This window comes from Dreissena polymorpha, chromosome 9 (genome assembly GCF_020536995.1).
Source record: "Dreissena polymorpha isolate Duluth1 chromosome 9, UMN_Dpol_1.0, whole genome shotgun sequence".
Lineage (NCBI taxonomy): Eukaryota > Metazoa > Mollusca > Bivalvia > Myida > Dreissenidae > Dreissena > Dreissena polymorpha.
The window spans coordinates 25,317,088-25,344,528 of record NC_068363.1 but is presented as its reverse complement, the minus strand read 5'-3'; the positions used below and the strand labels follow the sequence as shown (position 1 = coordinate 25,344,528).

The 27,441-nt window shown below is 34.4% G+C and overlaps 2 protein-coding genes across 2 annotated transcripts in view; one reads left to right on the top strand and one right to left on the bottom strand.

The window, feature by feature from the left end:
- The window catches only part of LOC127845919 (endonuclease/exonuclease/phosphatase family domain-containing protein 1-like), a 166,942-nt gene that overhangs the window by 68,414 nt on the left and 71,087 nt on the right, over positions 1–27,441 (top strand). The gene's annotated exons all lie outside the window — the stretch shown is intronic.
- Positions 3,305–27,441, bottom strand: part of LOC127843703 (uncharacterized) — a 154,415-nt gene continuing 130,278 nt past the window's right edge. Inside the window, exons 3-7 of the mRNA XM_052373427.1 lie at positions 25,843–26,437; positions 24,047–24,205; positions 22,637–22,901; positions 19,143–20,831; positions 3,305–6,610 (exon numbers count right to left, since the gene is read on the bottom strand). Coding sequence (XP_052229387.1) covers positions 4,086–6,610; positions 19,143–20,831; positions 22,637–22,901; positions 24,047–24,205; positions 25,843–26,415 — 5,211 coding nt within the window. The 5' untranslated portion in view covers positions 26,416–26,437 and the 3' untranslated portion in view covers positions 3,305–4,085. The remainder of the gene's footprint in view (positions 6,611–19,142; positions 20,832–22,636; positions 22,902–24,046; positions 24,206–25,842; positions 26,438–27,441) is intronic.

Here is a 27,441-nt window from a genome sequence, read left to right as displayed (position 1 = left end):
TGTAGGTAGATTCCACGCAGTCTGAGGTGATGTAAGTGTGTATTTCAATCCCTCAGACACCTTACATGTAAAACAGAATTAGTTTGCATTATATTTAATTGAGTCTTATAATGTCAGCATATTGTTCCTACTGAAAATGTTTGTAAGGACAGTGTAAATTGCAAAATATTGTTACTTGTCTTTTATTCAAGAAAATACTGAGTGTATACCACGTACAATACTTTATGTATGGACCCACCTTTTGTCTTCTTGATCTCGACTGCTCAGTATACATGTTTCCCTTATACTTATTTCTTATTGCATTTGATAAATGTTGTATTGATGAGGAAGATCAAATGTTCATTATACTGTCTTGAACAAGTTTAGGTTACAGCTAATTTCATAAAAAAATTGCCACATATTAATGCATAGTTTATTATGTAACATGAAACTTTTCTATGTGTCATAAAATACAACAGTGTACGAAACCAATTTGCCAACACACTTTTTAATTTTAATTTCTAAATCTTGTAATATATAAATGTGTGTCTTTTGTGACACTATATTATGTTGGCAATGTATGCTTATTAGTTTCTATTAAACGCAAATGTTATTATTTATTTAAATAAAGACTAATAATAAATAATGTAAACAATTTACTTTTTTGATATTATTTGAAATGATCATTTTTCAAGTATTTGTAAATAGTCCTTAAAGCTTGTTTTGTAGTATTATTTACTAACATTATTTTATGTTCCTTATAGGCACATTTATTTATTTCGAACTTTCTCCCTCGGTATTCTAACCAGGTCCAAGCGGGTAATGTTCATATCTTTAAAACACATCATTCACGGCAAACATCATCCTAATATATACATTCACAATAATACTGTGTCATTTTCATCATGGATATCATACGCCTTGCGAACTTCAATATAAAATTTTAGTATCTGCAATTTCTATTTATTGGTTGCTCTCCCTTGTCGTAAAACACGCGTGTATATCGAATTGTATTAATACATATTTTTATGGACAAATGCTCCAAGGTTGCCTGTTTTATATAGAGGATATTTGTTGGATTCGATGGGATATCGATTTTATTATGCCCCCCTTCGAAGTAGAGGGGGTATATTGTTTTGCACATGTCGGTCCGTATGTCAGTCCGTATGCCCGAATGTCCGTCCACCAGATGGTTTCCGGATGATAACTCAAGAACGCTTAGGCCTAGGATCACGAAACTTCATGGGTACATTGATCATGACTCGCAGATGACCCCTATTGATTTTCAGGTCACTAGGTTAAAGGTCAAGGTCACGGTGACCCAAAAAATAAAATGGTTTACGGATGATAACTCAAGAACGCTTATGCCTAGGATCATGAAACTTCATAGGTACATTGATCATGACTCGCAGATGACCCCTATTGATTTTCAGGTCACTAGGTCAAAGGTCATGGTGATCCGAAAAAGTAAAATGGTTTCTGGATGATAACTCAAGAACGCTTACGCCTAGGATCATGAAACTTCATAGGTACATTGATCATGACTCGCAGATGACCCCTATTTATTTTCAGGTCACTAGGTCAAAGGTCAAGGTCACGGTGACTCAACTTAGAAAAATGGTTTCCGGATGATAACTCAAGAATGCTTATGCCTAGGATCATGAAACTTCATAGGTATATTGATCATGACTCGCAAATGACCCCTATTCATTTTCTGGTCACTAGGTCAAAAGTCAAGGTCACATTGCCAAAAAACGTATTCACACAATGGCTTCCACTACAACTGACAGCCCATATGGGGGGCATGCATGTTTTACAAACAGCCCTTGTTTAACGAGTGATTATTTAAAATAATATGTTCACGAGTGGCGCAACCAAAAATATATTATCTATGATCACGAGTGAATTAAAATCGATATTCCATCGAATCCAACTAATGTTATTTTTATTGTATGCTTTTTTCACCGTTTATTTACATTGTAAAAGAGTTTGACTCGATAATATTGCTGGATTTATGACGTCATTTTGTCGAAAAATGATGTCATTGCACAGTAAAACAGTGAAAAATATTGATATATTTCCCTGTTAATTTTCACTGTTCGAAACCGTAGAATACCAGTTTTATTTTAATGATAAACCACCGGAAAGCATAAAAGAAAAACCATTATTGAATACTCCTTGGTTAATAGTCATCATAATCAGCAGCAGCATTATTATCCTCATCCTCATCCCAATCATCATCAGCATCATCATTATCTGTATCCTCATCCTTATCATCCTCATCAGCAGCAGCAACATCATTTCATCATCAGCAGCAGCAGTAGCTGCAGCATTATCATCAGCAGCATGATCATCATCACCACAACCACCATCATCACCACCACCATCATCACGACAACTACCACCACCATCATCATCATCATCATCCTTATCCTTTTCTTCGCTGTCGTCGTATTTATCGTCGACGCCGTTTTCGTCGTCGTCGGAATCATCATCATCATCGGTATCAGAAGCAGTAACCACAGCAGCAATTACAACAGCGACAGCATCTTTCAGCATCATCGTCAGTGAAACATCAACTTAATCACGCTAAGAGTTGTTATTGTAAATAACAAAGTTAACGCCAACAATGCTATTTTTAAACCCCTACATACGAAGTTTAGGGGTGTATATAGGAGTGACCTTGTTGGTCTGTCTGTCGGTCTGTCTGTCGTTTGGTCGTTCCGGATTAAGTGCCCGCTCTCTAATTAAAGATGTTTTCATCCGATCTTCACCAAACTTGGTCAGATAATGTATCTAGACGATGTCTAAGTCAAATACGAATATGGGTCATGCCGGGTCAAAAATGAGGTCACGGGGTCACTTTGTGCGTTTTAAACATTGAGCATGATGCTGGGTTAAAAACTAGGTCACAGGGTCACTTAGTGCGTTTTATACATTCAGAATGTTGTCCGCTCTCTAATTCAAGTAGTTTTCATCCGATATTCACCAAACTTGATCAGAAGTTGTATCTAGATGATGATGTCTGGGTCAAGTTTGAATATGGGTCATGCCGGGTCAAAAACTAGGTCGCTGGGTCACTTAGTTAGTTTAACACATTAACCATGGTGTCTGCTTTTAAATTCAAGTAGTTTTCATCCGATCTTCACCAGACATGTTTAGTTTTATTTTAACAAATGACGATACTTATTACAATCAATTTAAAAGCAACACACGTTAAACAATTGAGTAATCTGAAACTGCCGCTACTGGTTAATATTAATAAATTAGACATGTACATTTATAAAACTACATTATTTGAAAGCATAGAACTACGGACAAATGTTATATAATATAATTTTTTTTTTCTTGTTACATCTGAAAACAAAGCTCTATCACTATCGATGTTTAAAGGGTATTATTTTTTTAAATGATCATCATGACAGGCACTATGCATACAATGCATATAAAACATATTTATATGATACATTTGAACACATCAAGCAGTTTGAATTATATATTTATTAAATAAGAAATATTTAATATTTATAGGTGAAGTCAAATGCGTTGACAATTATGTGAATATGTACATGCTATAAAGCGCACTAATAAAATTGTATCAACATGTTCCAAATTGTATAAGTCATTAAAACAAAGGCATACATTGAATTTAAACTTATACAATAACATTGACACAAAGCATAAACGTAATATCTGTCTACAGTTTTATTTCGTTTAGTAGTTTGTCACTTGCTCGGACGCAAAAATAAACATTATTTTGTTCACTGATTTGAATCTCAAGGTATAACGACTTAGGAGCCGTATTTACACAATTGTGTTGATTTTAATAATAACTACATATAAGAGAAAAGCTCCGGCGAAATATCTTTTAAAATTAAGATGAGCATATGTATATAATGTTCTACCATATTTTCTTGTAACACCTATCGTCGAAAAGTCTACAACACATTAAGCTAGTATATGTTATAGCCCAATTTCATGTATAGAGAAACAACATAAAAAAGTATTATACGCCACATGTCAAAACAGTTTTAATTTTTACAATATAAATTTAATATACAACAAGGTTCATATTAATATAGTATCCACCAAAAACAAACACTTATTCAAGATATTGAGCCTGGACTTATCTCAATGAGTATTGAAATTCGATTGATTATGTAACGATCGATATATTTAGCAAATTTTTTATAAACATCATCTTCAAGGATATCGCAAGCAGCGTCATCAACATCACCAATGTCACGTACAGACATGGCATAACCGGCAGAATCAGGCAATTCATATATTCGGAATCGTTTCATTGCAACATTTTTCCGTGCAGCAAGTTCCTGTTGAAATGGAATGTATTCCTGAACTGGGATTCGTTCTGGGGGATCAATACTAGAAGCACAACCAAATTCTAGCTTAAGCCCAATTGAATGAGTATATATAGCCAGTGAGTCCACAAGTTCGCGCACTTTGGATGGAAGCATTGTGTCAGAGTAGATATTTAAATACTTCAATGATTGAGGTACCTGCAGTGCGATGTATGTATGGACATGTAGTGTTAACGTTTCCAGCTGTGTGAGTGATGATAGCGACTGAGAAAACGTTTCCGCACGTTTCACATCAATACCGGAAGATTTACGCACGCCGCTCAGACTCAAACTCTTGATATTCTGACCATGGAGAGCTGCCCATAGACCAGGACTCTCATGCTCCACATCAATACTAAGTGTTTCTAGCTGAGTGAGCGATGAAAGTGTATTTGACAACGACACTGTATGGGTCACGTCAATTCCAGTACGTTTCCACAAACCACTCAGGAATAGATTCTTGATATTCAGACCATGTACAGCCTCCCACAGACCTGGATTATCACACTCCATCTCAATACAAAGAGTGTCCAGCAGTGTGAGCGATGATAGTGACAAGGACATCAACTCTTTATGCAAACCTCCCCACTCCTTACTCTTCAGGCTCAGTCTCTTTATATTCAGACAATGGATACCTCTCCATAGACCACGGCTGTCTGGATGTAACGTAATACTAAGCGTTTCTAGCTGTGTGAGCGATGCTAATGACTGATACAACGACTCTGCTTGCACATCTTTACAGTTACCATTATGAAACAGACTCAGTCTCAGACTCTTGATATTCAGACCATGGAGAGCCTTCCAAGGACAACTACTGTCTGCATACACACTAACATTAAGAGTTTCTAGACGTGTGAGAGATGAAAGTGACTTAGACAACGACTCTGTACGCAAATCGGTCCACTCAATCCCATATAGAGTCAGACTCAGAGTCTTGATATTCAAAGTATGGATAGCCTCCCACAGACCAGTACTGTGCTCCCATACCTCCATACCGAGTGTTTCAAGCTGTGTGAGTGATGATAGTGACTGAGACAACAAGTCTGTATGATTTAATTCAAAACCTCTGTTCTCACCTTTAATAGTCAGACTCTTGACACTCGAACCTTTGAGAGCCTCCCACAAACCAGGACATGCGTATTTACGCGCACCAATACTAAGTGTTTCCAGCCGTATAAGCGATGGTAGCAAATGAGACAACGACTCTTTATACTTTACTCTACACGTACAAAACACACGCAGCTTCTTGATATTAAGGCCATAGAAAGCCTCCCAAAGACCAGTAATATCTTCAGCCACATGAATATCAAGTATTTGCAGCCTCATGAGCGATGATAGCGACTGAGACAACGACTCGGAATGATTTATCCTCAATCCATCCCCCGTCCATGTCACACGCTTCTTACCATTCAGACTCAGACTCTTGATATTCAGACCATGGAGAGCCTTCCACAGACCAGGACTGTCTTCAGTCACACCAATTCTAAGTGTTTCCAGCCTCTTGAGCGATGATAGCGACTGAGTCAACGACTTTGCATGATAACCTCCCAACTCCCTACTGCTCAGAGTCAGACTCTTGATATTCAGACCATGAAGAGCATCCCATGAGCATCCCATGAATTGACATGAAGAGCATCCCATGAATTGACAAGGAGTCAATTCATCCACACCAATTTCAAGTGTTTCCAGCCTCTTGAGTGATGATAGCGACTGAGTCAACGACTTTGCATGATAACCTCCCAACTCCCTACTGCTCAGAGTCAGACTCTTGATATTCAGACCACGGAGAGCCTCCCACACACAAGGAGTCAATTCAACCATTCTAATATCTAGTGTTTCCAGCTTTGAGAGCGATGCTATCGTCTGTGAGAACGACTTTTCATGATTCACTCTACAACCGTTAAACAGACTCAGACTCTTAATACTCAGACCATGCAGACTCTCCCACAGACCGGTATCATTAGTTAGGCTTATTGATATGCTTTTGTTTGGATATACATCTAAACATAATAATCCAGTCGTGTATGATGTGTTGACTTCGCCCTCTCCACACGCAGTTAAGTGACAGTCATTCAGCTCACATTTTATATTACAATTTTGTGTCAGCATCATGCTAAGCAGACTGCGTAGCCAGGTACACAAACATGTGACATGGGTCAAGCGAATGCAATCGATGGAGGGAAGTACAGGGGGAAGCTCTGTGCACTGGGTTGGATCGGCAATATTTAGAATAATGCAGACCGGAAATTCCAATGTACCCACACTGGCAGAATCTGAAAAAATAATAAAGTTTTAGCAATGCTTATACATAGTAAATGTGGTTGCATTTGTTCAATATTGAATAATTAAAACTAAAACAATGTTTTAGTTTCAGAACGCATCCCGTCATAATACATATAAATCAGAAGTATTATTGTAGTGTTGTTTAGCTTAAAATATTCAATACTATAAGTTTTATTTTTTCGAATGGTTCACTTAAATTATTTCCAACTTGCAAACACGTTTACACTACGTTTGTATGAGTGTTATATTCATACTATGTTGTGTTCCACATTACTAGTCATATGCATGCTGGTATAAATGAATCATTAAAATCAATCTATAATCCACAATGAATATGCCGTAGGTTGTAAACTAACAATGGCAATGTTCTATCAACTATTGAAAATATACTATTTAGATACACTTCCCTTATCTACATGCATAAATAAATGACAACCCAGACAGCTTGTATTACCAAACACCTCGCATCGGTTATCTCCCGTACAGAGTATACCGTTCCTACTGCCATACAAATCAAAATAACTGCAACAAGATAAGATTGTTATAATTAAATGCCAACAATTGAACATATCTACAAACTGCAATAAGGTTGCAAATCTGCTAAGTTGCATTAACAATGGTTCGTTCTGTAGGGTAATAGACACGTGTTTGCAAACGTTTTGCTAGCTTACTTTAATATTTAACCCATTTATGCCTAGTGGACTCTACCATCCTTCTAAATTGGATTAATTTATTTCCAAAATAAGGGATGTCTAGTATATGTATTTCTATATAAAGAATATTTTTTTACAGAAATTCCTGTAAGCAAACAGCGCAGACCTAGATGAGACGCCGCATCATGCGGCGTCTCATCTTGGTGTACGCTGTTTGGCAAGGTATTTTTTCTAGACGCTAGGCATAAATGGTTTAATGTCAATTACATTTATTTGTATGTTTCAATTATTTTTTGCTGAAGTGAAGTTGAATTATATAGCTAAAAAATGGGTTTAAACCTTGTGGATCTTTATAATTTATTGTTATTGTGAAATTTCCCTTTGACGGTAAACTTCTCGAGAGTTTCCGGCATAACACTATTTTTCTTGAAACATTTATTATGGCTTCTGAGCTGGATTTTAAGAATTAATATAAAGCGTAGATATTAGTTTGTTAAGAATAGTCATTAAGTAAAGAATAACATATGCAATTAGCAAAACATGACAAATAACAACAACCAAGTAGTTACACGTTGAACTGTGTTATTAAGTATATAAGACATGTGTAAGATATCACGATACATCGACATGCACTGTTTGACAACAAGAGCATTTTCTAGTTTTCGGTCACAGAATAAAAAATGAATTAATTATATAAATGCGTCAGCGAAATAACACAAACGTCGGAGACTCATACTGAAAATACGAAACATTATCCTTAGAAAATGAAGAATTTGATTTCAAATTAAAACGGTACATTGATTATTTAAATTAGTTTTAAAATCACGTTGGAACTATTTCGATTTTAATGCCGAGTATAAAGAATATGACATTTCAAATTACAAAAATCCCGACACGTTTTCAAACATATTATTGTTTGTCAAAATACAACGTAAACGGTGCAATTTGAGAAAATAAACAGCAATAAAACTTAATGTTATTAGGCATAATGCTTACATTGTTCCTCTGACACTTTGAGCTGTTTAGCTCTTACTTCTCAAAATGTTCTGAATAAGTGTAATGAAGAGTGGCGGTCAAGTTTTTCTAGTTTTTCAACAATCCCGAACAAGTTTCGAACTCAGCTGTCATAAGAACGTATGTTCTGACCGAATGTCATGAAAAACAAATCGGCTTGAGCATCGATAATTTATCACTACAGTCATATGAGGGAAAATGCTCAACCTTCAGTCGGCCATTCGTGTTAAAGATCCGGAAATATATCAACTAAGCTAAGATATCATTAGAAGATATGTTCTGACAGAGTTTAATAAAGACTTAACATAAGGTATGGCCACAAGAGCGTTACCATGGTTTCACTAAGTTAATTTAAGGGACGCTGCCCGCCTCTTAATGAATTCATTTTTCAGGTCACCGGAACACTTTGTTTTTATTAAGCCGATACATCATAACACAAAATGTTCTAGTCAAGCATGATAATTGGACTAAAATGCGACTTCTATAGTGTTGAGGCGGTTTCACTATAGCCATACTATAAAAACTGCCAAACCACCGTGCTGTCATGTTTCCTTACGAGCCGCCCACATTAAATAAATATTCGAGCAATTATTAAAACAATGTCTTGACCAGGGGACCGTTTCTTAAAATTACGTACGTTCAAAAATCATGCGTAAGTGCAAAATGTTCAGTAAGTAGCGTTTCTATAAACTTCGTAAAGTTACGTTTACCGTATTTTTGCACGTAATGTTACGTGTGCTCAAAGGCTCACGTAACTCAGTAATTTAGCATAAATATGGCGGCGTATGCACCGATATTTCGGAGAACCGAACGTAGACTACGAAATCTACGAGCGCAACTTCATTTTAGTTAATTTAAACCTTTATCTATGTTAAGATCTTGGTAGGGCATGGGAAGATACTGTAACGGAAAACCTGCGTTGATTGTGCATGATCTATTGTGTACGATTGTGTATTGGAGTTCTACTAAAAGAGGAAATTTTACATGTTCGAATCGATTGTTGTTATGATTTGTTCGATTTTCCTTTTGACAATTCATTCAACTTTCGTATTGAACAAGGCTTTATCCATCACAAGACGCCAAGTTGAACTCAACGAATGTGACGTTTGCTGATTGATAGAATTGATTCATTGTAAACATGGGTAAAAGTATACTTTTTCTGTAAGAAATATTTATGAGAATTGTATAATCTACGTTTTTGTAAATAGTTGCATTTATATTATACTGCTGTGTCAATGAATGACAATTATACAGTAGTCTGTGCTAATATTAATTCAATTAATTTTAGCACAGATAATGAGATTACTGTATAATTGTCATTCATTGACACAGCAGTATAAAATAAATGCAACTATTTACACAAACGTAGATTACTGTATACAATTTTTATTGATATGTCAACAGCGCTTCTTATAAATGTGAATACGGTTGTCACTTTATTGTTGAATTTGGCACATTTACCCGAACGAAATAATGGGGCGGATTCCGGGCGTAATTTGGGCGGAATTGGCACGTAATATTAGAATTACGCCCGTACAACTGGCGGAATGAGTTTTACGCCCGGAACTAAAATTATTTCTGGGCGTAATTCAACTGTTTTTTTCCGGGCGTAAAACAAATCTGGGCGTATTTTTATACTTAGAATTTGTATGATGGAGATTTGTTGACGGAATTTTGCACTTTGTTTCTTTCGTGGGGCAGAATTTCATACTTATAAAATATTTGTGAAGCCACATGACAGAATTTTGAACTTAGTAGTTTTTACAGAGAGTAATATTGGACTTAGCAAATTTCTATGAAGCTGAACAATAACTTAATAAATTTAATTTAAACCAAAGTACTGAACAAAATATTACCAGTAACTGATAACTTAAATAAAAATATTTAATTTTATTTATACATTTGTACAATCAATGAACATCCATTATAGACACAACTATTTCAGTCACAGTAAAATTAATTCAGCATAAAGCTTTGATCTTATTTATGATTTTCATGTTCAGATTCTAAAAATATTTTGTAGTATTTTTATACTTTATTTGTGAGAAGCTGAACAGGAGACAGGCTTGTGAACTTGTGATCATGAATAATACTCTTAGATTTTGCATTATTTTTGGCAATATTGTTGTTAAAAAAATATTAAGAGATAACAATAACACATTTTAATTAAATATATTTTATCTATTGCTGACTTTTACAGTTTCCACTTATAATTTTAACTCTGAGGGATGACCATGCATTAAAAATCTATTTGCACTTATTTTTTTTAATTCACTCCTTTAATTCTTCTTCTTTTTGAAAATTTTGCTTTTAATAATTATTTCATGATTACAATAAATACTGTAAAGTTTAATAAAGAACAAGACTTGGTTTCCTTTAACATTAAACACACAACAATGTAGTTTAATATTATTTGTTTATATCATCAATATGAATGCAGTTTCTCTGCATGTTACTCTATATTTTTTAATTTTTTTATAGTAGTTAAGATTTCCACAGTCTGAAAAGACCATAAACATACCAAATATTAATTTAATCTCAGATAAACACTGACAACCAGCTGAGTTGATCTCAGGTATTGTGCTGCCCATTCAATACCCTGAGTCACATCTGTACATGTTTATAAACCATCTGGGCTTATCAGGCTTCAGTGGATTGGTTCAGTGGTACAGGAAGTGAGTGGTAGAAGTTGCTGTTTGAAAACATTAAAGCGGTTAGGCAAATTACTGACTCTGAACTAAATTGTCAGTATAATAGCAAAATGAGGACTAAACTGTAGTGAAAAAATGTCTTGCAGGGAGTACTGTGTAAAAAACAATTTGTATTTAATACATCACATAATGTGGAAATGAACAATAAGTTTGTTGCAAAAAAGGTTCAAATTGGCTCAGGTTTAACTGTGATTTTGTCTCACCAACTTCCTGTGTTTTTGGAATACTGCAGAAAAGCATAAAAGGTTTGTATTTTTACTCCTTTATTCCTCTATTATTTAGATTATTAACTGATATAATTGTAATTGTATTTGTGTACTGTCCCAGTGGGTTTTTTGTAAAAGGATGAATGAAAAGTAGACGGGCATCTGAAGGAAAAACAACACAGTTTAAAACTAAAATGAAATACACAAATTTCTTTAAAATATATAGTAAGTACTTAAATTAACATTTCATTTTCAGATTATGTCATAGGATTAGGGAGAAAGGTTGCTGGTGGCATAACAAATTTTCCCTTCTCGGACCTCAAAAGCCACATCACAAATTAAAGAATTTGTTTGCAAGAAAGCACAGTGTTGAAAAAAACATGTTGTGAAAAAATGAACATTTTTATATTTGCTCTGTGTGCGCGCCCGGATGATGAGCACAAAGCAGTCCTTGACAAAGGAAAGCTGGATTTGTTGCTAGGTAAATCACAATTTTACTATACAAGTTATTGTATTATTAGTTTGAAATAGTTAAGTTCAAAATAAAGATAAATTCGAATTATACGATTAGTGATCCTCAGGGCTAGGCCTGTCAATAACAGAGTGTCTCAGTACCTTGCCGCACTAAGATCCAAACCTGCCCCCTTTGACCCCCAGTCATGTTTTTATTGGTTCTGATCATATTATTTTACAGAATATTCAATGAATTTTCAATAAACTAATTTATTTTAACAGTGAAACTAGTTTTATCAATTAAAAATATATTTTTAAATGAAAATGCACGTAATATTAAATAATATGCGCATATATAGCACAGGTTATTTGAAAATATTCCACAGGGATAAATATCCAAGCACGTTCAAAAGTGTACTATTTGCCAAATTTGGACCCTGTCTTTTTCAAATCCTAGCTGGGGCCCTGGTTTAGATAAAAAGTTTGAAAAAGCAATTAATTCTACATAAGTTGTTAACAGTATTTGCAATAGGTGAACTGTAGTTGTACTAAATATCAAATTGCATTTCAGATTATGACATAGGATGGAGGAGAATCGTGGACCTGAACAATACTGTGATAGAGAGGAATTCCTTCTCAAGAAAGCAGTTTAAAAAACGCATTCAATGTGAAAGAGTGAACTTTTTTATTTTGGCCGTGTATAAGAACAGTTTGTTTTTTAAAAACTGCATGTCTATCAAATTATTTTTAATGTATATATATTGAATATGTTCCTCTTTAAAAGCTACATGTATCTTAAAAGTATCATCAAAATGCGGAACGAAAATGCGTACATTTTCCGCGCAAGTTCCACATTTTTTTGTGACTGCGGAAAAAATGCGGGGATTTTCAGCATTTGTTCCGCATTTGCAGAAGTATAAAATGGTGATCCATGTTTTTAAAATGTATTAATATCTTAAAATTAATATAAAGATACTATGTTAAATGTATCTTGTCATAATTTTGACTAGTTCTTAGCTAACCTAAGCACAAAGTGCTCATGTTGAGCTTTTGCGATCGCCTTTTGTTTTTTCAAATGGCCTGTCCTTATATGGGTATATGGGTATATTTACAATATGCATGTAATCCGACTTCCGCCCGGTATCTAAATTACGCCCGTAATCTAAGTTAAGCCCTTAATTTTAACATTCCGCCTGTAATCTGAATTCCGCCTATAAACTGCTTTCCGCCTGAAATTTAAAATTCCGTCCCACCTCATTTACATATTTCGCCCCTGTTTTCCGCCCGGATTACGCCCGGAATCCGCCCCTCTTCTTAAAATCATATATAGAAAAATACGCCCGGAAATATTTTTTACGCCCGGAATTTAGTTTGCGATTCCGTGCCGATTCCGGGCGGAACATTTCGTACAGGTATACAGTTTAAGCAGAAATTCTGCATCAAGATCCATTTCTTTGGAAATAATATCATGCATATATCATTTTGTCAAAACTACATAAAATAAAATATACTGTAGAGACTGTGAGATACAACCTGTCGACATGTTAGCTCAGTTGAGTTAGATTGGTCTTTGTCAGCTCTGGTACAACTTGAAAGTTCCCTGGGTACTCTTATGTATGCTACACTATACCCTGGGTACAGAAAATATACTTAAACATACCCAGGAATACTTAGGCTAAATCTGCTGTTGTTAGTTCTATTTTCAAATTAATAATGTTTCTGTTTACATTCTGCGAAATGGCCTCCGCGATGATATTATTGAAACTCGTACACAAAAAAGCATATTGAGTTAGGTTTTATTCAAAGAGGATTTTGTTTCGTATTCGGAAGTGCGTTTGATGACATCAGATTTTAGGCAGGAATAAAACTCTGTACCCAGGGTACATTGAAGTGTACTTAAGAGTACCCCGGGTACTTTTAAGTAGTACGGGGCCAATAATGACCAATCAAGCTTCAGTTGTTTAAGCGCTGCAATTATTATCTGGAAGTAAAGGTCAAGGCTCACAAACTTGGCTAACTTTGCGCAATGGTTATTGTAACAACTAAAACTTAAGTTATCTGAATATTAATAATGGCTAATTTTAAAGAAGGTTTGAAAAGTTTTCACTGTTGAAGTAAATTTACTGAAAACATGTATTGGAATGTACCAAATATGTCATTTTATACAAAAACTGTCAAAACACTATGACTTTTAAACCAATGAGATTTGTTTTTGGTAAGTTACAGTTGTAAGATGCTCACAGTTGTATTTTTAGCGAGGCTGTTTTCGGAGAGAGAAAACCCAAGCTTTTGTCATAGCTAGCTAGTTGTCCAACGTCCGCCCGTCCGCTGAAGGCAATGTGCTAAAACCTTAATATTTGGCTCTAAAATCAAAGTGCTTCCACCTTCAACTTTTAAACTTTATATGTAGATGCACTTTGATGAGTTCTAAATGCCACACCCATTTTGGGTCACTAGGTTATAGGTCAATGTCACTGTGTCCTCTACAAAAATATAAAATTCTGACAAGCTTTCACAGCCCAGCGTGGCACCAGATATGCGGTGCTCTTGTTTATTATCAGATTTCATCGGTAATCAATCATATTAATATCATATTGATGGCCAAACTTTGTTGTTGCTGTATGCTTTACAATCATTTTTTCTGAGTTTTTAGGTTTTTTACAAAGAAATTTTAGAACACAAACCATGGGGACAATACAAAAACATTTCATTTTGTTTTGGTATAATCAACATTCAAAATCTTTAATTTTATTATTATAAATGCAGTTGCCATGAAGAAGTAGTGTCAAATTTTAACTAAGGTCATTGTTAATCTTTACTGTCTGAAATATTTAATTACTAATTTTAAGATTATTTTTAGTTTCCTATAAACCATATGGACACATTAAATGCAGAATTATTGATATGTTCAAATAAAATTGTTATGTCATTAGAAGTTATTTAGAACCTTTTTTCTTTATAGGTGGTCACACAGATTGACAGAAAACTATCAACGATCATTTTTTTTTCCAATATCTTTGAACACATTTCTTTCTTTCTACTGTATTTTTGTACATACTGTAAAGTCCATTTATACCATTTAAAGTTCTATAATATTGCTGTAAACATTGCAAAACCCACTTTATTTTATCTTATATTGTGAAAAGCAATGCTGCGAATTTTCTCTGTTTTTTACATTCAGTTATTTTATACCATTTTTTATGGGAAATATTAGAATATGGTTTACTGTCTTTATTATTATAAGTAAATGTATTTTTTTTAATGTTTTAAATCCATTAACTTGTACAAATAAATAAGAAACATAAAATAGACAATGTTTGTGTTGTGTAGAGCATTTACTACTATTGCAATCAAATAATTTAAATAATACCATTTTTGTTTCTTCACCTTTAACACCATAGTTATGCATAATAGTCACATTAAGTTATTTGTCAAAAACATAACTTATAAGACAATACAAATTCAAAAGAAGTTGTTTGTTTTGCACTAAATTAAGCTTTTTGCGGAAATGTATGCTATCAGTGTATGTGTTTAAAAATCAATTGATTTTTTTTAAAGATTTGAACTGAAAAAACCAACAGATTTAACATATTCTCATTATTATGTATCTTTCCCAAACACATGAAAAAACATTTGATTAGCACAATTTTTACTGATTTTTTTTTAAAATATAATGGAAATTTAATATCAAGTATATGGACACATATTTTTAATAGCATAATTATTAGAAACTTGCAAGAATAAATTGTGTCATCCTGACATGATTCAACCAGTAAAATTGAACTTCATAAAAATAGGAACATTAAAAAATTGTTTGCTTTCTCCCTGTGTTTTGTTCATATGTACATTGCCAGATGTGTAAAACTTTTCAATGAATTTAAATTAATGCATTAGTTTCCATTAGTGAATGGCATTATGTTAAGTATATTATGAGTGACTGAACTTTTTCACAAATATTTCAGTCATTGTGTTGGTAAAGCATGTAAAGTGATTCAGGTTTACACAAGTGCCCGCTTGTCATACCAATTACCCCATACCAATGACCCAGGATGGATCCCAATTTCTCAACTTTTGTATTTAGAACTAATCACAACTGGTACATACTCTGACATATATTTTACCAATCCATGCTTTTTTTTAATATTGAACAAAAAATATAATATAATAATATATGTGAAGAAGCATACTTTATGATAATTGAAAATGCCTATTGTCTCAAATTAATAGAAGCATTCATGGACAATGTTAATGTATCACAGAAAAAAGATTCTCATTTTAAATGAATTTATGAGTAAAAATCTGTTGTTGTTTTTATAAAATTATCTAGAAGTGCAACAAGTGAATACAAGCTACAGAGTTTGTTATTTTTTCTAAAATCATACTGTACTACTGTACATTATCATTGATCAGTACATAAAATTAAAAAAACAAACTACCTTCTTTACAGAGGCCATTGCTGATGTTCTTCTCATTAAAGGACATTCCTTTTGTAATTCAGTGACGCACTAAACATAATCAAAGATACCCTTCCAGTAAATTGAATTCCTGTCAGGAAACTCCTTGATTATGTTTCTGTAAATTCAGATGTGTAAGCTACAATACACATGCCTGTCCTCTCAGTATTATCCATCCATTTTTTTCCAGTTTGCTCCAGCAATTCCAGTTTGAAATATATCTGACTAACCTTCGTAAAAGATTTGCTTCAGTAAGAATCATCTCTTCTGTTTTAACAAAGAGCATATCCAGCACAACAAAGAATGGCCACACTTAATTTTAAAAGAATCAAGAGATTGAACTTTTTGTACAGTTGACCCCTTTTTTCATGGCAATTTCGCAAACAAGGGAACAAGCTTTGCTCTTTATAAGGTACTTCTTAAGGATAAATGTAAAACTATTTAGTCTACCGAAAGTTTGTTAGACAAAGCAAATTAAATCTACTTTATGAATTTCTTCAAATGTTCTCTATAAGGTTCGCGCAATCACCAGACTTCTGTTTAGAGATTATTCAAACATAGCAACTAAGTTTTACGCTACGTTCGGGTTATAGAAACGCACTTACGCATTCAGAAAAGCGTACGTAACTTTATACGTACGTACATTTTCGTCCGTAAAGTTACGCATTGTACCAGAAACGGCCCCAGGTGTTATAAAGATTGCGCTAAAATAAGGCGTCTATAGCGTAAAAACTCTTTCAATCAAATATGCATTTGGGAACTAATTATATTTCCCCTGCTTCTCAACGCACCAGAACGATGTTCTCAATCCGTCTAGCTATCAAAACATATCATTATCAGAGCAAATTTCATGATGATGACGGTGTTATTACGAAAATGACCCTAAAGTGTTAAAAAAGGTTTCGTAATGGCTATATAAGAAAAACTTCCTAGCCACATGGAGGCCGTTTTTTCTAAACGGATTGAACTATTTTTTTATTTTATCTCAGCTGAGAAATCATTTAAACAAATAGTATTACCAACTTGCGTGAAGATTCGACTAAACTTGTACCATAGATCGTTAAACCGGTTTCCTAACAGCCATATAAAGAAAACTACCCGCCCATTGGCGGCCAAGATTTTCAACGGACCAGAGTCATTTTAGAATTCGGCAAAGGTATCATGACATCAAATTTGTTTACCAAGTGTCATGAATGCATTGAAATTGTATCATCTAGAATTTAAACACACGTTCATTATATCCGTAAAAGGAAACCGGCACAATTCACCGGCGGCCACGTTTATCAACGAATCGAAACAATTTCAAACATTGCCGAGTTATCATAAGAAGTTATTTTGATTGCTTTTTATGAAGATTTGACTAAACATTTGAATTCTAGACAATTGACAAGGTTTTACTATAGCCATGAAACGAAGACTGGCGGCTATGTTTTTTAACAGACCAGAACCATTTGCAAACTTGGCCGAGACATCAAATAATCAAATGTTCTGAGTATGAAGCTCAAAAAGATTGGACTTAAAATGTGCCTTCTAAAAGGCTAGCAAAATTTTACAATAGCCATATAATGAAACTGCCCCTAGCTGCATTGTTTTTCCATCAGACAAGCACCATTTTGCAATACGGAACGAGGTTTACAGTGGTTTAAACACGGTTTGGACGGAATGTAAACACACCGTTAAGACCTTCACTTTGCAAATAGCTCAAGTTAATCGAATACATTTGCAAAAATCCAGAGTTCATAAAAATAATTCGTGCATTTTGTGCTGATATCTAAGGATAAAAGTATAAATCCTTGAATACGTCTGAAATCGGTGTCTAAATGTCACGTTGCGTGCATCATAACCATGTACATGCATGCATTACACTTAACATATTTGCCCATTTTGGTAATTTTTTATTAAGTTTTGTTTAAAACTGTACCGGTGAGCTTAAATCCATAAACGTTTAATTTTGTGTGATCCCAACAAAGTCACGCGATCTTGCACACTGTATCATAACAACACATATTCCGACCAAGTGTCATTATCGTTTGACTAAAATTGTGACTTATAAAGTGTTAACATGGTTGTAATATAATCGTATAACTACAACTGCACCGCGGCATAATTGTTTAACAGACGAATAAGTTTTAAACTGAACAGATATATTATTAAAACTAATGTTTTGACACATTTTCATAAAGAATGAACATTAATGCGACTTATATAATGTAAATAAAATTGTTCTTTAATTTTACAGAGTAGTCTAGTGACCTGAAAAGACATAGTTTTGGATTCGGTCGATACAACATTGTGAAAAATTAGTGTGCTCAGGTAAAATAAACACAAATATACCTGAGGCGTTTTAAGTTGTTTTTTTTCGTAATCTTATTTTTAGAGAGAAATGTTTGTTCATCACAAACTAAAACTATTATCATTTTAGGTCTGCAAACATAATAAGGTAGCATGCACTAAAATAGTGCACTAAATATTGTGGAAGCATTCGTCTAAGCCGGTCATTAACTTGGGATTCATTAATTGTATATTCAAAGTAATTGCTTTCATAAAAATTACCACACAATAGGAAAAACAAATCCGAAACAAAACATTATTATAATTGGAGAAAGAGGATTCGTAATTAAGGTTTACTAGTGTAATATGTATTTTATTGACGGCTATTGGAATACAATAATAGCGTAATAATGCTTAATTGTTTTTATTTTCTGATATAAAACTTTACGAATAAAAAAGCGCCAGTCTCTCAAATATAATAAAAGGGAAAACCACATCACTGCGATAAACTAATTGGTTTGTTTCTCTGATATTTTTATGAATGACGGCAAGCTCACATATGTTTAAAAATGAATTTTTTGTAAGCCTTGTGCTGTAAAAAATTACTAAGATGCACGTGCTTTTTAAATATATCCGCTATTTCCGCAAAATCGGGAAACATTTTATCGGAATGCGATCTACAAAAAATATAGCATTACCTTTGCCTAATACATAACATTACAAAAACACATTTGACAAAAGAACCTTATTTTATATTTACCTTTTCCCAATATGCAACGTCCACTTAGCTCTAAATGTGTCAGCTCCATGCACGAATGAAGGTCAAATGTAATCTGAGATGCGCACTCGTCATTTCCAGGTGAAATTCGTTGGTTAACTTTCAACACAATGGCATTAGCCGCGTTATTTTCCCAAATCTTATGAAGGTCAATGATATTGTTGTTATGGAAGTAGAAGTGACTGAGTTTAAGGGCAATGTCGGAATATCCGTTTGCATTAGCTTCTCTCAACCCTGCAAGTATGATTTCATTAAACATTTTGTGACAGTCTGAATCGAATTCATTCAAAGCATCGCGTTCATCCATCATGCTTGATAGCTTTTCCGCACATGATACATCCAGTCCACACAGGAATATAAACACCTGTGATATGTCGAGATAGGCTTCCGGATGACGGTTAAGGTAGATAGAAATACTACCATCAATAAGATTCGCATTGCGGGCGATTTGGTAAGCAGCGAGGAATTCCTGTATGCTCAAGTGGATAAACATAAATGATGACGATGATCGCAGTGCAGATGCAGTTCGTTGCGCTGATAAAATTCCGGATTTTAATGCAAAATCCTTGTATTCATAAATCTTGAATTTCTCTAATTCTGTCATGCGAAACATTATTGAATTTCCCTTGTCATTTACAAACAACAAATGAAAGGCCATTTCAGCAAGACGATTCAGGGGTTCCAAATTTGGCTGTATGTATTCAGTCCGTTTGAAGAACGAAAAGGGGGGCTGTTGAAATGTACGCGTGCAACTGTTGGCTTTCTTAAAAAGACTTTCCACTAAAAGGATGTATACTTCACACTTTGAGCCTTTGAGTTCTATTCCGTCTGCATATGCACATACAATTGCAGAGAGCATCATTGGTGACGACAGTAACTCTTCGAGCTTCTGTTTCTTTACGTATAGAGTAAATGCTGTGTATTTTATTTCAAGTTCTTCCTTATCTACTAAGCGGCTTAGTATAATTTTACTTAGCTCAAAAGGCTTGTTTATTCCTTCCAGTTGCAACAATGCATGGATGTCCGAATGCTTAACTTTACCTTCAGCCAATTTCCAAGGCCGTGTTGTAATTAACATCACACATTTGTTGTGAACTACTACCAATGTCGGTAGATCTTCAGGTCCTGTCCACTCATCTAGACCATCAAGTAGTACCAAGCAACGTTGATGTTTCATGATCTCACTCACTAGTTCGTACGCTTTTTCGCGGTCTTTTGCGGAGTAGATCCGGTCTATTATTTGTTCTTTAATCATAGTATATACGTCACATTGGTTTTTTGAATTTCTCAATGTAATATGAAAAACGTACTCATAGCGTTGCAGTGCGTCAAAATCAGCAAAGATAATTTTGCTGTTATCCGATGCACTAGAACCATGAACTCCTTCACACCAGTCCAGCGCCAATTTTGCTAAGAATGTTGTTTTGCCAGACCCTGCCTCACCTTGAATAAATATGCGTGGGTTAACTGTGTTATCTGTTAAAAACACACCCTTGTACGTATTAACTTGTTTTTCTGTTTTCTTAAACGTCTTTATTTCCTTACACATTTCCAAAATCTTTGGCGGCATATAAACATCTCGTAATTTTTCACCGCTGGAGTCATCAAATGGAGATACTGTCACGTAATATAATTTGTCGTTGTACAGTTTTTTCATTCCTTCGATCAGTTCTGAAATCCAAATAGTACATATCAATAAAAATACAAATACTATAAATAATACTTCTAATATACCTACTATATACAATAGTAGTAGAAGCAGTAGTAGTAGTAGTAGTAGTAGTAGTAGTAGTAGTAGTAGTGCTAGTAGTAGTAGTAGTAGTAGTTGCAGTAGTAGTAGTAGTAGTAGTAGTAGTAGTAGTTACAGTAGTAGTAGAGGTAGTAGTAATAGTAGTAGTAGTAGTAGTAGTAGTAGTAGTAGTAGTAGTAGTAGAAGTAGTTGCAGTAGTAGTATTAGGAGTAGTAGTTGCAGTAGTAGTTGCAGTAGTAGTAGTAGTAGTAGTAGTAGTAGTAGTAGTAGTAGTAGTAGTAGTAGCAGTAGTAGTAGTAGTAGTAGTAGTAGTAGTAGTAGTAATAGTAGTAGGAGTATAGTAGTAGTAGTAGTAGTAGTAGTTACAGTAGTAGTAGAGGTAGTAGGAGTAGTAGTAGTAGTAGTAGTAGTAGTAGTAGTAGTAGTAGTAGTAGTAGTAGTAGTATAGAAGTAGTAGTAGTAGTAGTAGTAGTAGTAGTAGTAGTAGTAGTAGTAGTAGTAGTAGTAGTAGTAGTAGTAGTAGTAGTAGTAGTTGTAGTGGTGGTGGTAGTAGTAGTAGTTGTTGTAGTATAAGTAGTAGTAGTAGTAGTAGTTGTAGTAGTATTTCATTTGTATTGGTAACAAATACATTTAACAAAAGTATCATTTGAACATGAATAAGGAACAACATGTTAGTGGATATGTATATAATGTTTGTATTTCAATAAAGTACTGTACTGGCATGTGAACAAACTGAAAGCTGTTGACAGGTACACTTTCAAAATATTGATCAAAGTAAGTTGAATAATTTGATAGATTAATGTTACTTGTGTATGTCTAAAGTTATTTATCTATTCCCAAAACTGTCAATAACGACCTTCAAAATGAACTTAAAACCGCATGTTCGTACTTTTTTATTATATAAAAAGACCACGCCTTTCCTCCATCCTCCCCTTATGCCAGAAAGAAATCCCGAAGGATTTAAACCGGTTGTTAGATAAACTGAAGCACCAATAACCCATGTTTCCCTCACAGACAAGACCGTTATATTTTCTAAAAAATTTCAATAGCCTAGGAGCCATTACTCGGCCATAACTTGTCGCAGTCACAATTCCTTCATTTCCGATTATCTTAACATTAAGGTTATTAACAATTCCTTTCTTTATGATCATGTACACAGTTATTCAAATTTGAAAGTTGAGAACAATTCAAATAGTGAAAAATTGTACTCAAATGCACAAACGTGTCAGGCAATACATATTGCAGCAGACAAAAAGACAAAGACCTATGATTATGCGATAGTATCAGCTTAAATTCAGGTCAGACAACCTGCTAAAAGTATCACGTTATCTTAAACAATTAGTTCCCTGGTCAGGCTGTCTACGACTTAACCGTCTTTCCCTACTATTTTGCCAAGTAGGTTTTGACTATTTGGTGAGGAAGGTATTTGAGTAACCCAGGAGCAAAAAGAATAAGAGCTGACGAAGGATGAAGGAACACATAGGAGCATCACATGCCAACCCAGCGGCACTGGGTAGGTGACATACCTGATTGTGAAAGTCAGACACCCCGCTCTATCACTAGTCGAGGGGAGCACAGAATAAAACGATGTTTAACATTCGATTTACATTGTTCTAACGATGCATACTGATAATAACAAAACAGATTTAAACACACAAAGAATTATCCGTAGTATTCATTTGCAGTTATTGATAGACAACTTAAAGTAAATCAAACAAAGAAATACCTTTACACGATTGCTCATAGGTCGAGTCCACCGTCTTGCTCACATGTTCATCTATAGCATTTGTACATTTTGCAGTGTGCTCATCAAGTTTCTGTTTACATCTGTCCGTATGTGCATTGAGATCCTTCTTACATTGTTCAAGGTGCATCTTCATCTCATCCAGAGCTTTATCGGCAATGTGTTCAACTTTCTTAAGTGTATCTTGAGCAGCCTCTAGGAGATGAATCATTTCCTCCGTGGTTATCTTCAATGTATCCTTTTCCAGCTGTATTTAATTAAGCATATGATTGAAATGCGAAAAACTGATATTTATCATTGAACAACTGTTTTATAAAACCAGTATGTACAACTGTCTGATGAAGTATTATCAATATAACTTGTTTTATTCAAGTTCGCTTTACATTTAAGGCAGCGTTATTTATCAGTTGTAAAAATGCATGATACGTTTATTCTTAGTCAAGCCGAGGTGATTTTTTGTCTGATCAAATATCTGGTAAAATACAACTATCGGTTGACGATAAAGCGGACTAATCGAGTAGTTCATTTGTATTAGTGAGGACCAATCATCACGATGAAATACATTACCCACCTCTGAGTCTACATACGGACACTAGGGTGGATTTTTGTCGCATAATAACGTTACTTTAATTTCGTCTTGTTTTGAATTTCTGATGAACATTAATCGAATTAATCATTTATAATGTTTAATTATTGTATTAAACAAAACATGTCAGCACGAGTTGCTTGTTAGGACGTTTGAAAGATGTGTATAGGCATGTACATGTACTTATATTATTTTAACCATTCTTTTGTACATAAACGCCAACAAATAAACTCCTTAATATCGCCCAATCGGCGCAAAAAGGTACCATATGCCTACTTATTTCAATGGTACATTGTACCTTTTGCGCCCAAGAGGGCGATATAATGTAGGCTGTCACGACAGTGATTTGTGGTGACAAAGCGTTGGTCATAGCGAGCTAGTGTTTACATTTTAATCACCGCAGATGATCACGTTCATACTCGCGGACCAAGTTTCTACAACGTTCTGCGTATATTCCACGATGTTATGTTTGTGGCATACGCACCCTGCTATTCATATTACAATTAATACATACCCTAAGTTAGAAAACAAGTATGTTTATATAGGCATATTTTTTCTAAATATTAAGGACATCTATTCAATATGTTTTGAAATCTAAAAGTAAAAAATAAATGTGTCATAAGTAATCTATGTACATAAGCTTCATGTAAGAGTTCTTAAATCTAGCTAATCATTTAATATCATACAGTTACAGTAGACCTACACGATTATATATGTCTTAGTAAAACATTTTATATCACCCTTATATTCTTGATGTCGCAAATAGGAACGCACATGCGGTGTGTCTCGAAACACAAAAGTAATACCTCTGCTAATTTCCGTACAGCCTCCTGTGCAGTGACGTCATGTGCTAGATACGTTTGGTCACTCAGCAGGCTTGTCAGTGTTGTGAAAATTTCCTGGAGATCTAGATCAGTGACTTTACACTGAGGCGAATGACGGACAGTTCTTCCAATATCTCGCGCCTATAAAACATATTATATGTTATATTATATTATATTAAGTAATATTGTCTAAACTGGTTGATATAATGTCTCCATGAAATGCATGTAAGCATGGCGTGTTAAAGAAACTGAAAACTGTTCAAAATATATACTTAATACTAATCTAGATCAAAAGTTTGAATTGCACTCGAAGATACACCGTTACAAAAACATGTCAGAAAGACATTATGTTTGCGACGCTTAAAGTTGAATTTAACTTTCCCGAATTGCATTGACTGTGATAATTATCATATAATTATTTCCTTCTTATGAACATCCTGTGCTATTCAATGTGTTGTACTTGAAGGGAGTATATGATCATAGTTGTTTTAAAACATTCAAATACAACACATTTAAAAAATAAGGCAATTCAAAGAAGCTATTTTTACATACTTACTAAATATAATTTTACATGAAAATTCATGAATATTATTTATATATAATATTGCACATACATATGAAAGATTACTAACCAAAGTGCTGAATTGAATTATGTATAATTCTCTGATTATGCAGATCTAACAAAATACAGATTTGACAAAGAAAGTCTTCACCACGTTTTTCACATTTTGTTAAATACTTAATAGATTGTTTAACTTTTATTCTGGACTCAGTGCCAGATTCCATAAGCATGAATTAAAACAAAATATTGGAAAATTTAAAAAAAAGCTAAGCAGAGGAATAAGTCATCTATGAAGTTTGTAATGTTATGGCCTGCTCCCCCCCCCCTCAAACGCATCTTCGGGCGCTAAAAAATTAGAACCCATGCCCCTATCCCCTCAAATGAACACAAACACTCTAATATTGAGAGCATTCTAAACGCGACAAGTCGTCTGATGGTTATCTTACAGGCAAAGTTATTTCAAAATATTCTTTATATGACCTAATGTTTGCTATGATAGCATTTTCTCGCACTCATTTACGGACGTTTCGTCGAACATTTTAATCGGTTATTAAAATATGCCGGCTTTTGTTAATTCGGGCATACAAATATGAAATTCATTAAGCAATTTGTGGAAGATATTATAAATTGCATATTGACACATCATTCTGACCAATGCAGGCGAGTTTGAAGTATTTAGGCTGAATAGTGTTAGATTTCTTATTCGAAAACGTTTCCCAGAAGACTCAGACAATGAGACCTGTAATTAGGCAGACAGTCGTTCATTGTGAATATAGCCTTATGCAACACCTTGCGAAGATTAAAACTATAGTTAAGAGTAACGGTAAACATTTGCACTGCTGTTGAATTTAAAATATATTTAATGTTTTATCTGTGATTAAGCTCCGATGCACACTACTACGTAACTTAAGTGATTATTTTTCTTGTGCAATTTAATTACGTAGTATGAGTGTTCAAAACGTGTTTATTGAACTCTTCTAACGACATTTAGACTATTTGCTACTGTATATAACGAACAACAACTACAATTGCAAAGAAACATAGTTCTGACATGATTGCGTTCCTTCATTGGTTTGTTGATATTAAACTCGTTCAAAACAGGGATTGTTAGCATTCAACATAAACGAGTGCATGTGTGGCTGGATGGACAGGTGGGTGGTTCAGTTCAATGTTTGTCAAAGAAATGCAATATAAAAAAATAAATAAATACACTAACCTTTGTCAGTAAACAAGGGGGGCTATTTTTTCCTATTGCTATTGTGAATGAAAATTTGTTGTGAATTTGTTCGCAATTCATCATAAAACTGATGATTCCGTTGAAGTCTGTATCTTGAACTGAAGTTTTTCCAACGTATCCGTCTGGAGGGAAATAGGCCTTGGCAATTTCCCATGGATGTTTTGCCCATTGTTGCGCCGATGTATTCTTCCATGACGGTTTTTTATATGCATGTTGCTTAACAATCTCGTCACGGACCTTAGTGCACACATTTGCTGGACATGGTCGTTGTTGTTTTGCCGCATTATCATGCATTGATGTGCAGTTGCCATTTGCACTTCTTTTGCATACGCCTTGTGTCGGGCATTTAAGCAAGTTTGCAGTGTGACAGCCTATACATGCGGCTGCGCCATGACTACTTGGCCTGATAGTGTTGTATATATTGGTGTGTAAAGTGTTAGCCTCTTTGTTCACAAACTGTTCTAAACCAGACTTTGCAATGTCAACTGCCATCCACGCCTTCAGCCAGTTTGTCCTTTCCGCCTCAGAGAAGACAGCGGAGAGACTCGCCATTGTGTTTAAGTCCTCTAGATCCCTGTAAAGCATATATGTAAAGTTTAAAACATTTATTTCCAAGTTTTTCTAGGTAGAGAGATCTACCAAGTATATGTCTAGTGTTTGTTCAGGGTGCAGGATTACGTGACTTTGTGGGGTGTCCGAAATCAACGTTAAAGGATGCAAACACATCGGTAAGTGGTGCTTTTTCAAATAATATTTAAAACATTTGATCTTTAGAATGACAACTAGTGCATACAATACAGATTTTTATGCTGCTTACGGCTTTGCAAAATACATCAGAATTGCGTTATTTATGTGCTTGTTAAAAAATTCGGTATGTACTGCATTCGTTGTACACGGTAATGATTCACGCAAAGTGAAATTTTGTCACCGATTTCAGACGTTTTTAAGGATTGATTATTTTACCTGAAGATGTCGGCACAAACTGCAACAAAAACTGTCGTTTCTGCACTAACAATATTGCAAATATATTTAAATAACTTGCAAAATAAAGTTATCAACTGTGTGGTTACATTATGTCCTGCCCTTGTGTAAAACCCGGGACACCCCGTTAACTATGCACCCTGTGTTTGACCAGATACCAAGTGTTAAATATGACGTTTAGACATACAACATATTCTCTACAAAACTGAATTAATTGAGGTAAAGGCAAACAGAGAATCAGTAACAATGCTTTGAAAGCAGGAAACAATGTGAAAGGTACGGTTTTTATTACTGTGCCCTTACTGCTCTTACTTCAGGGATCATAGTGAGTAGTGGTGTACACCTGAGTTTACCGGTCACCGAAGTCCTAGCACATGTTTATATTTAATTTGGTGAACTTAATTTTATAGGGATAATGTGCGAGTGCACAAATTATATAACCGGTATTATATTTTTGGTAAGAGTCAGATTTAAATGACGCGTGCAAATATATCTATAATCTTTTAATGTTAGCAGGTTTATTGTAATGTTTCGTAATAGATTACACGATTTCTTTATTTGAAAATGGCGAACTGATATTAATGACACTTCATCACA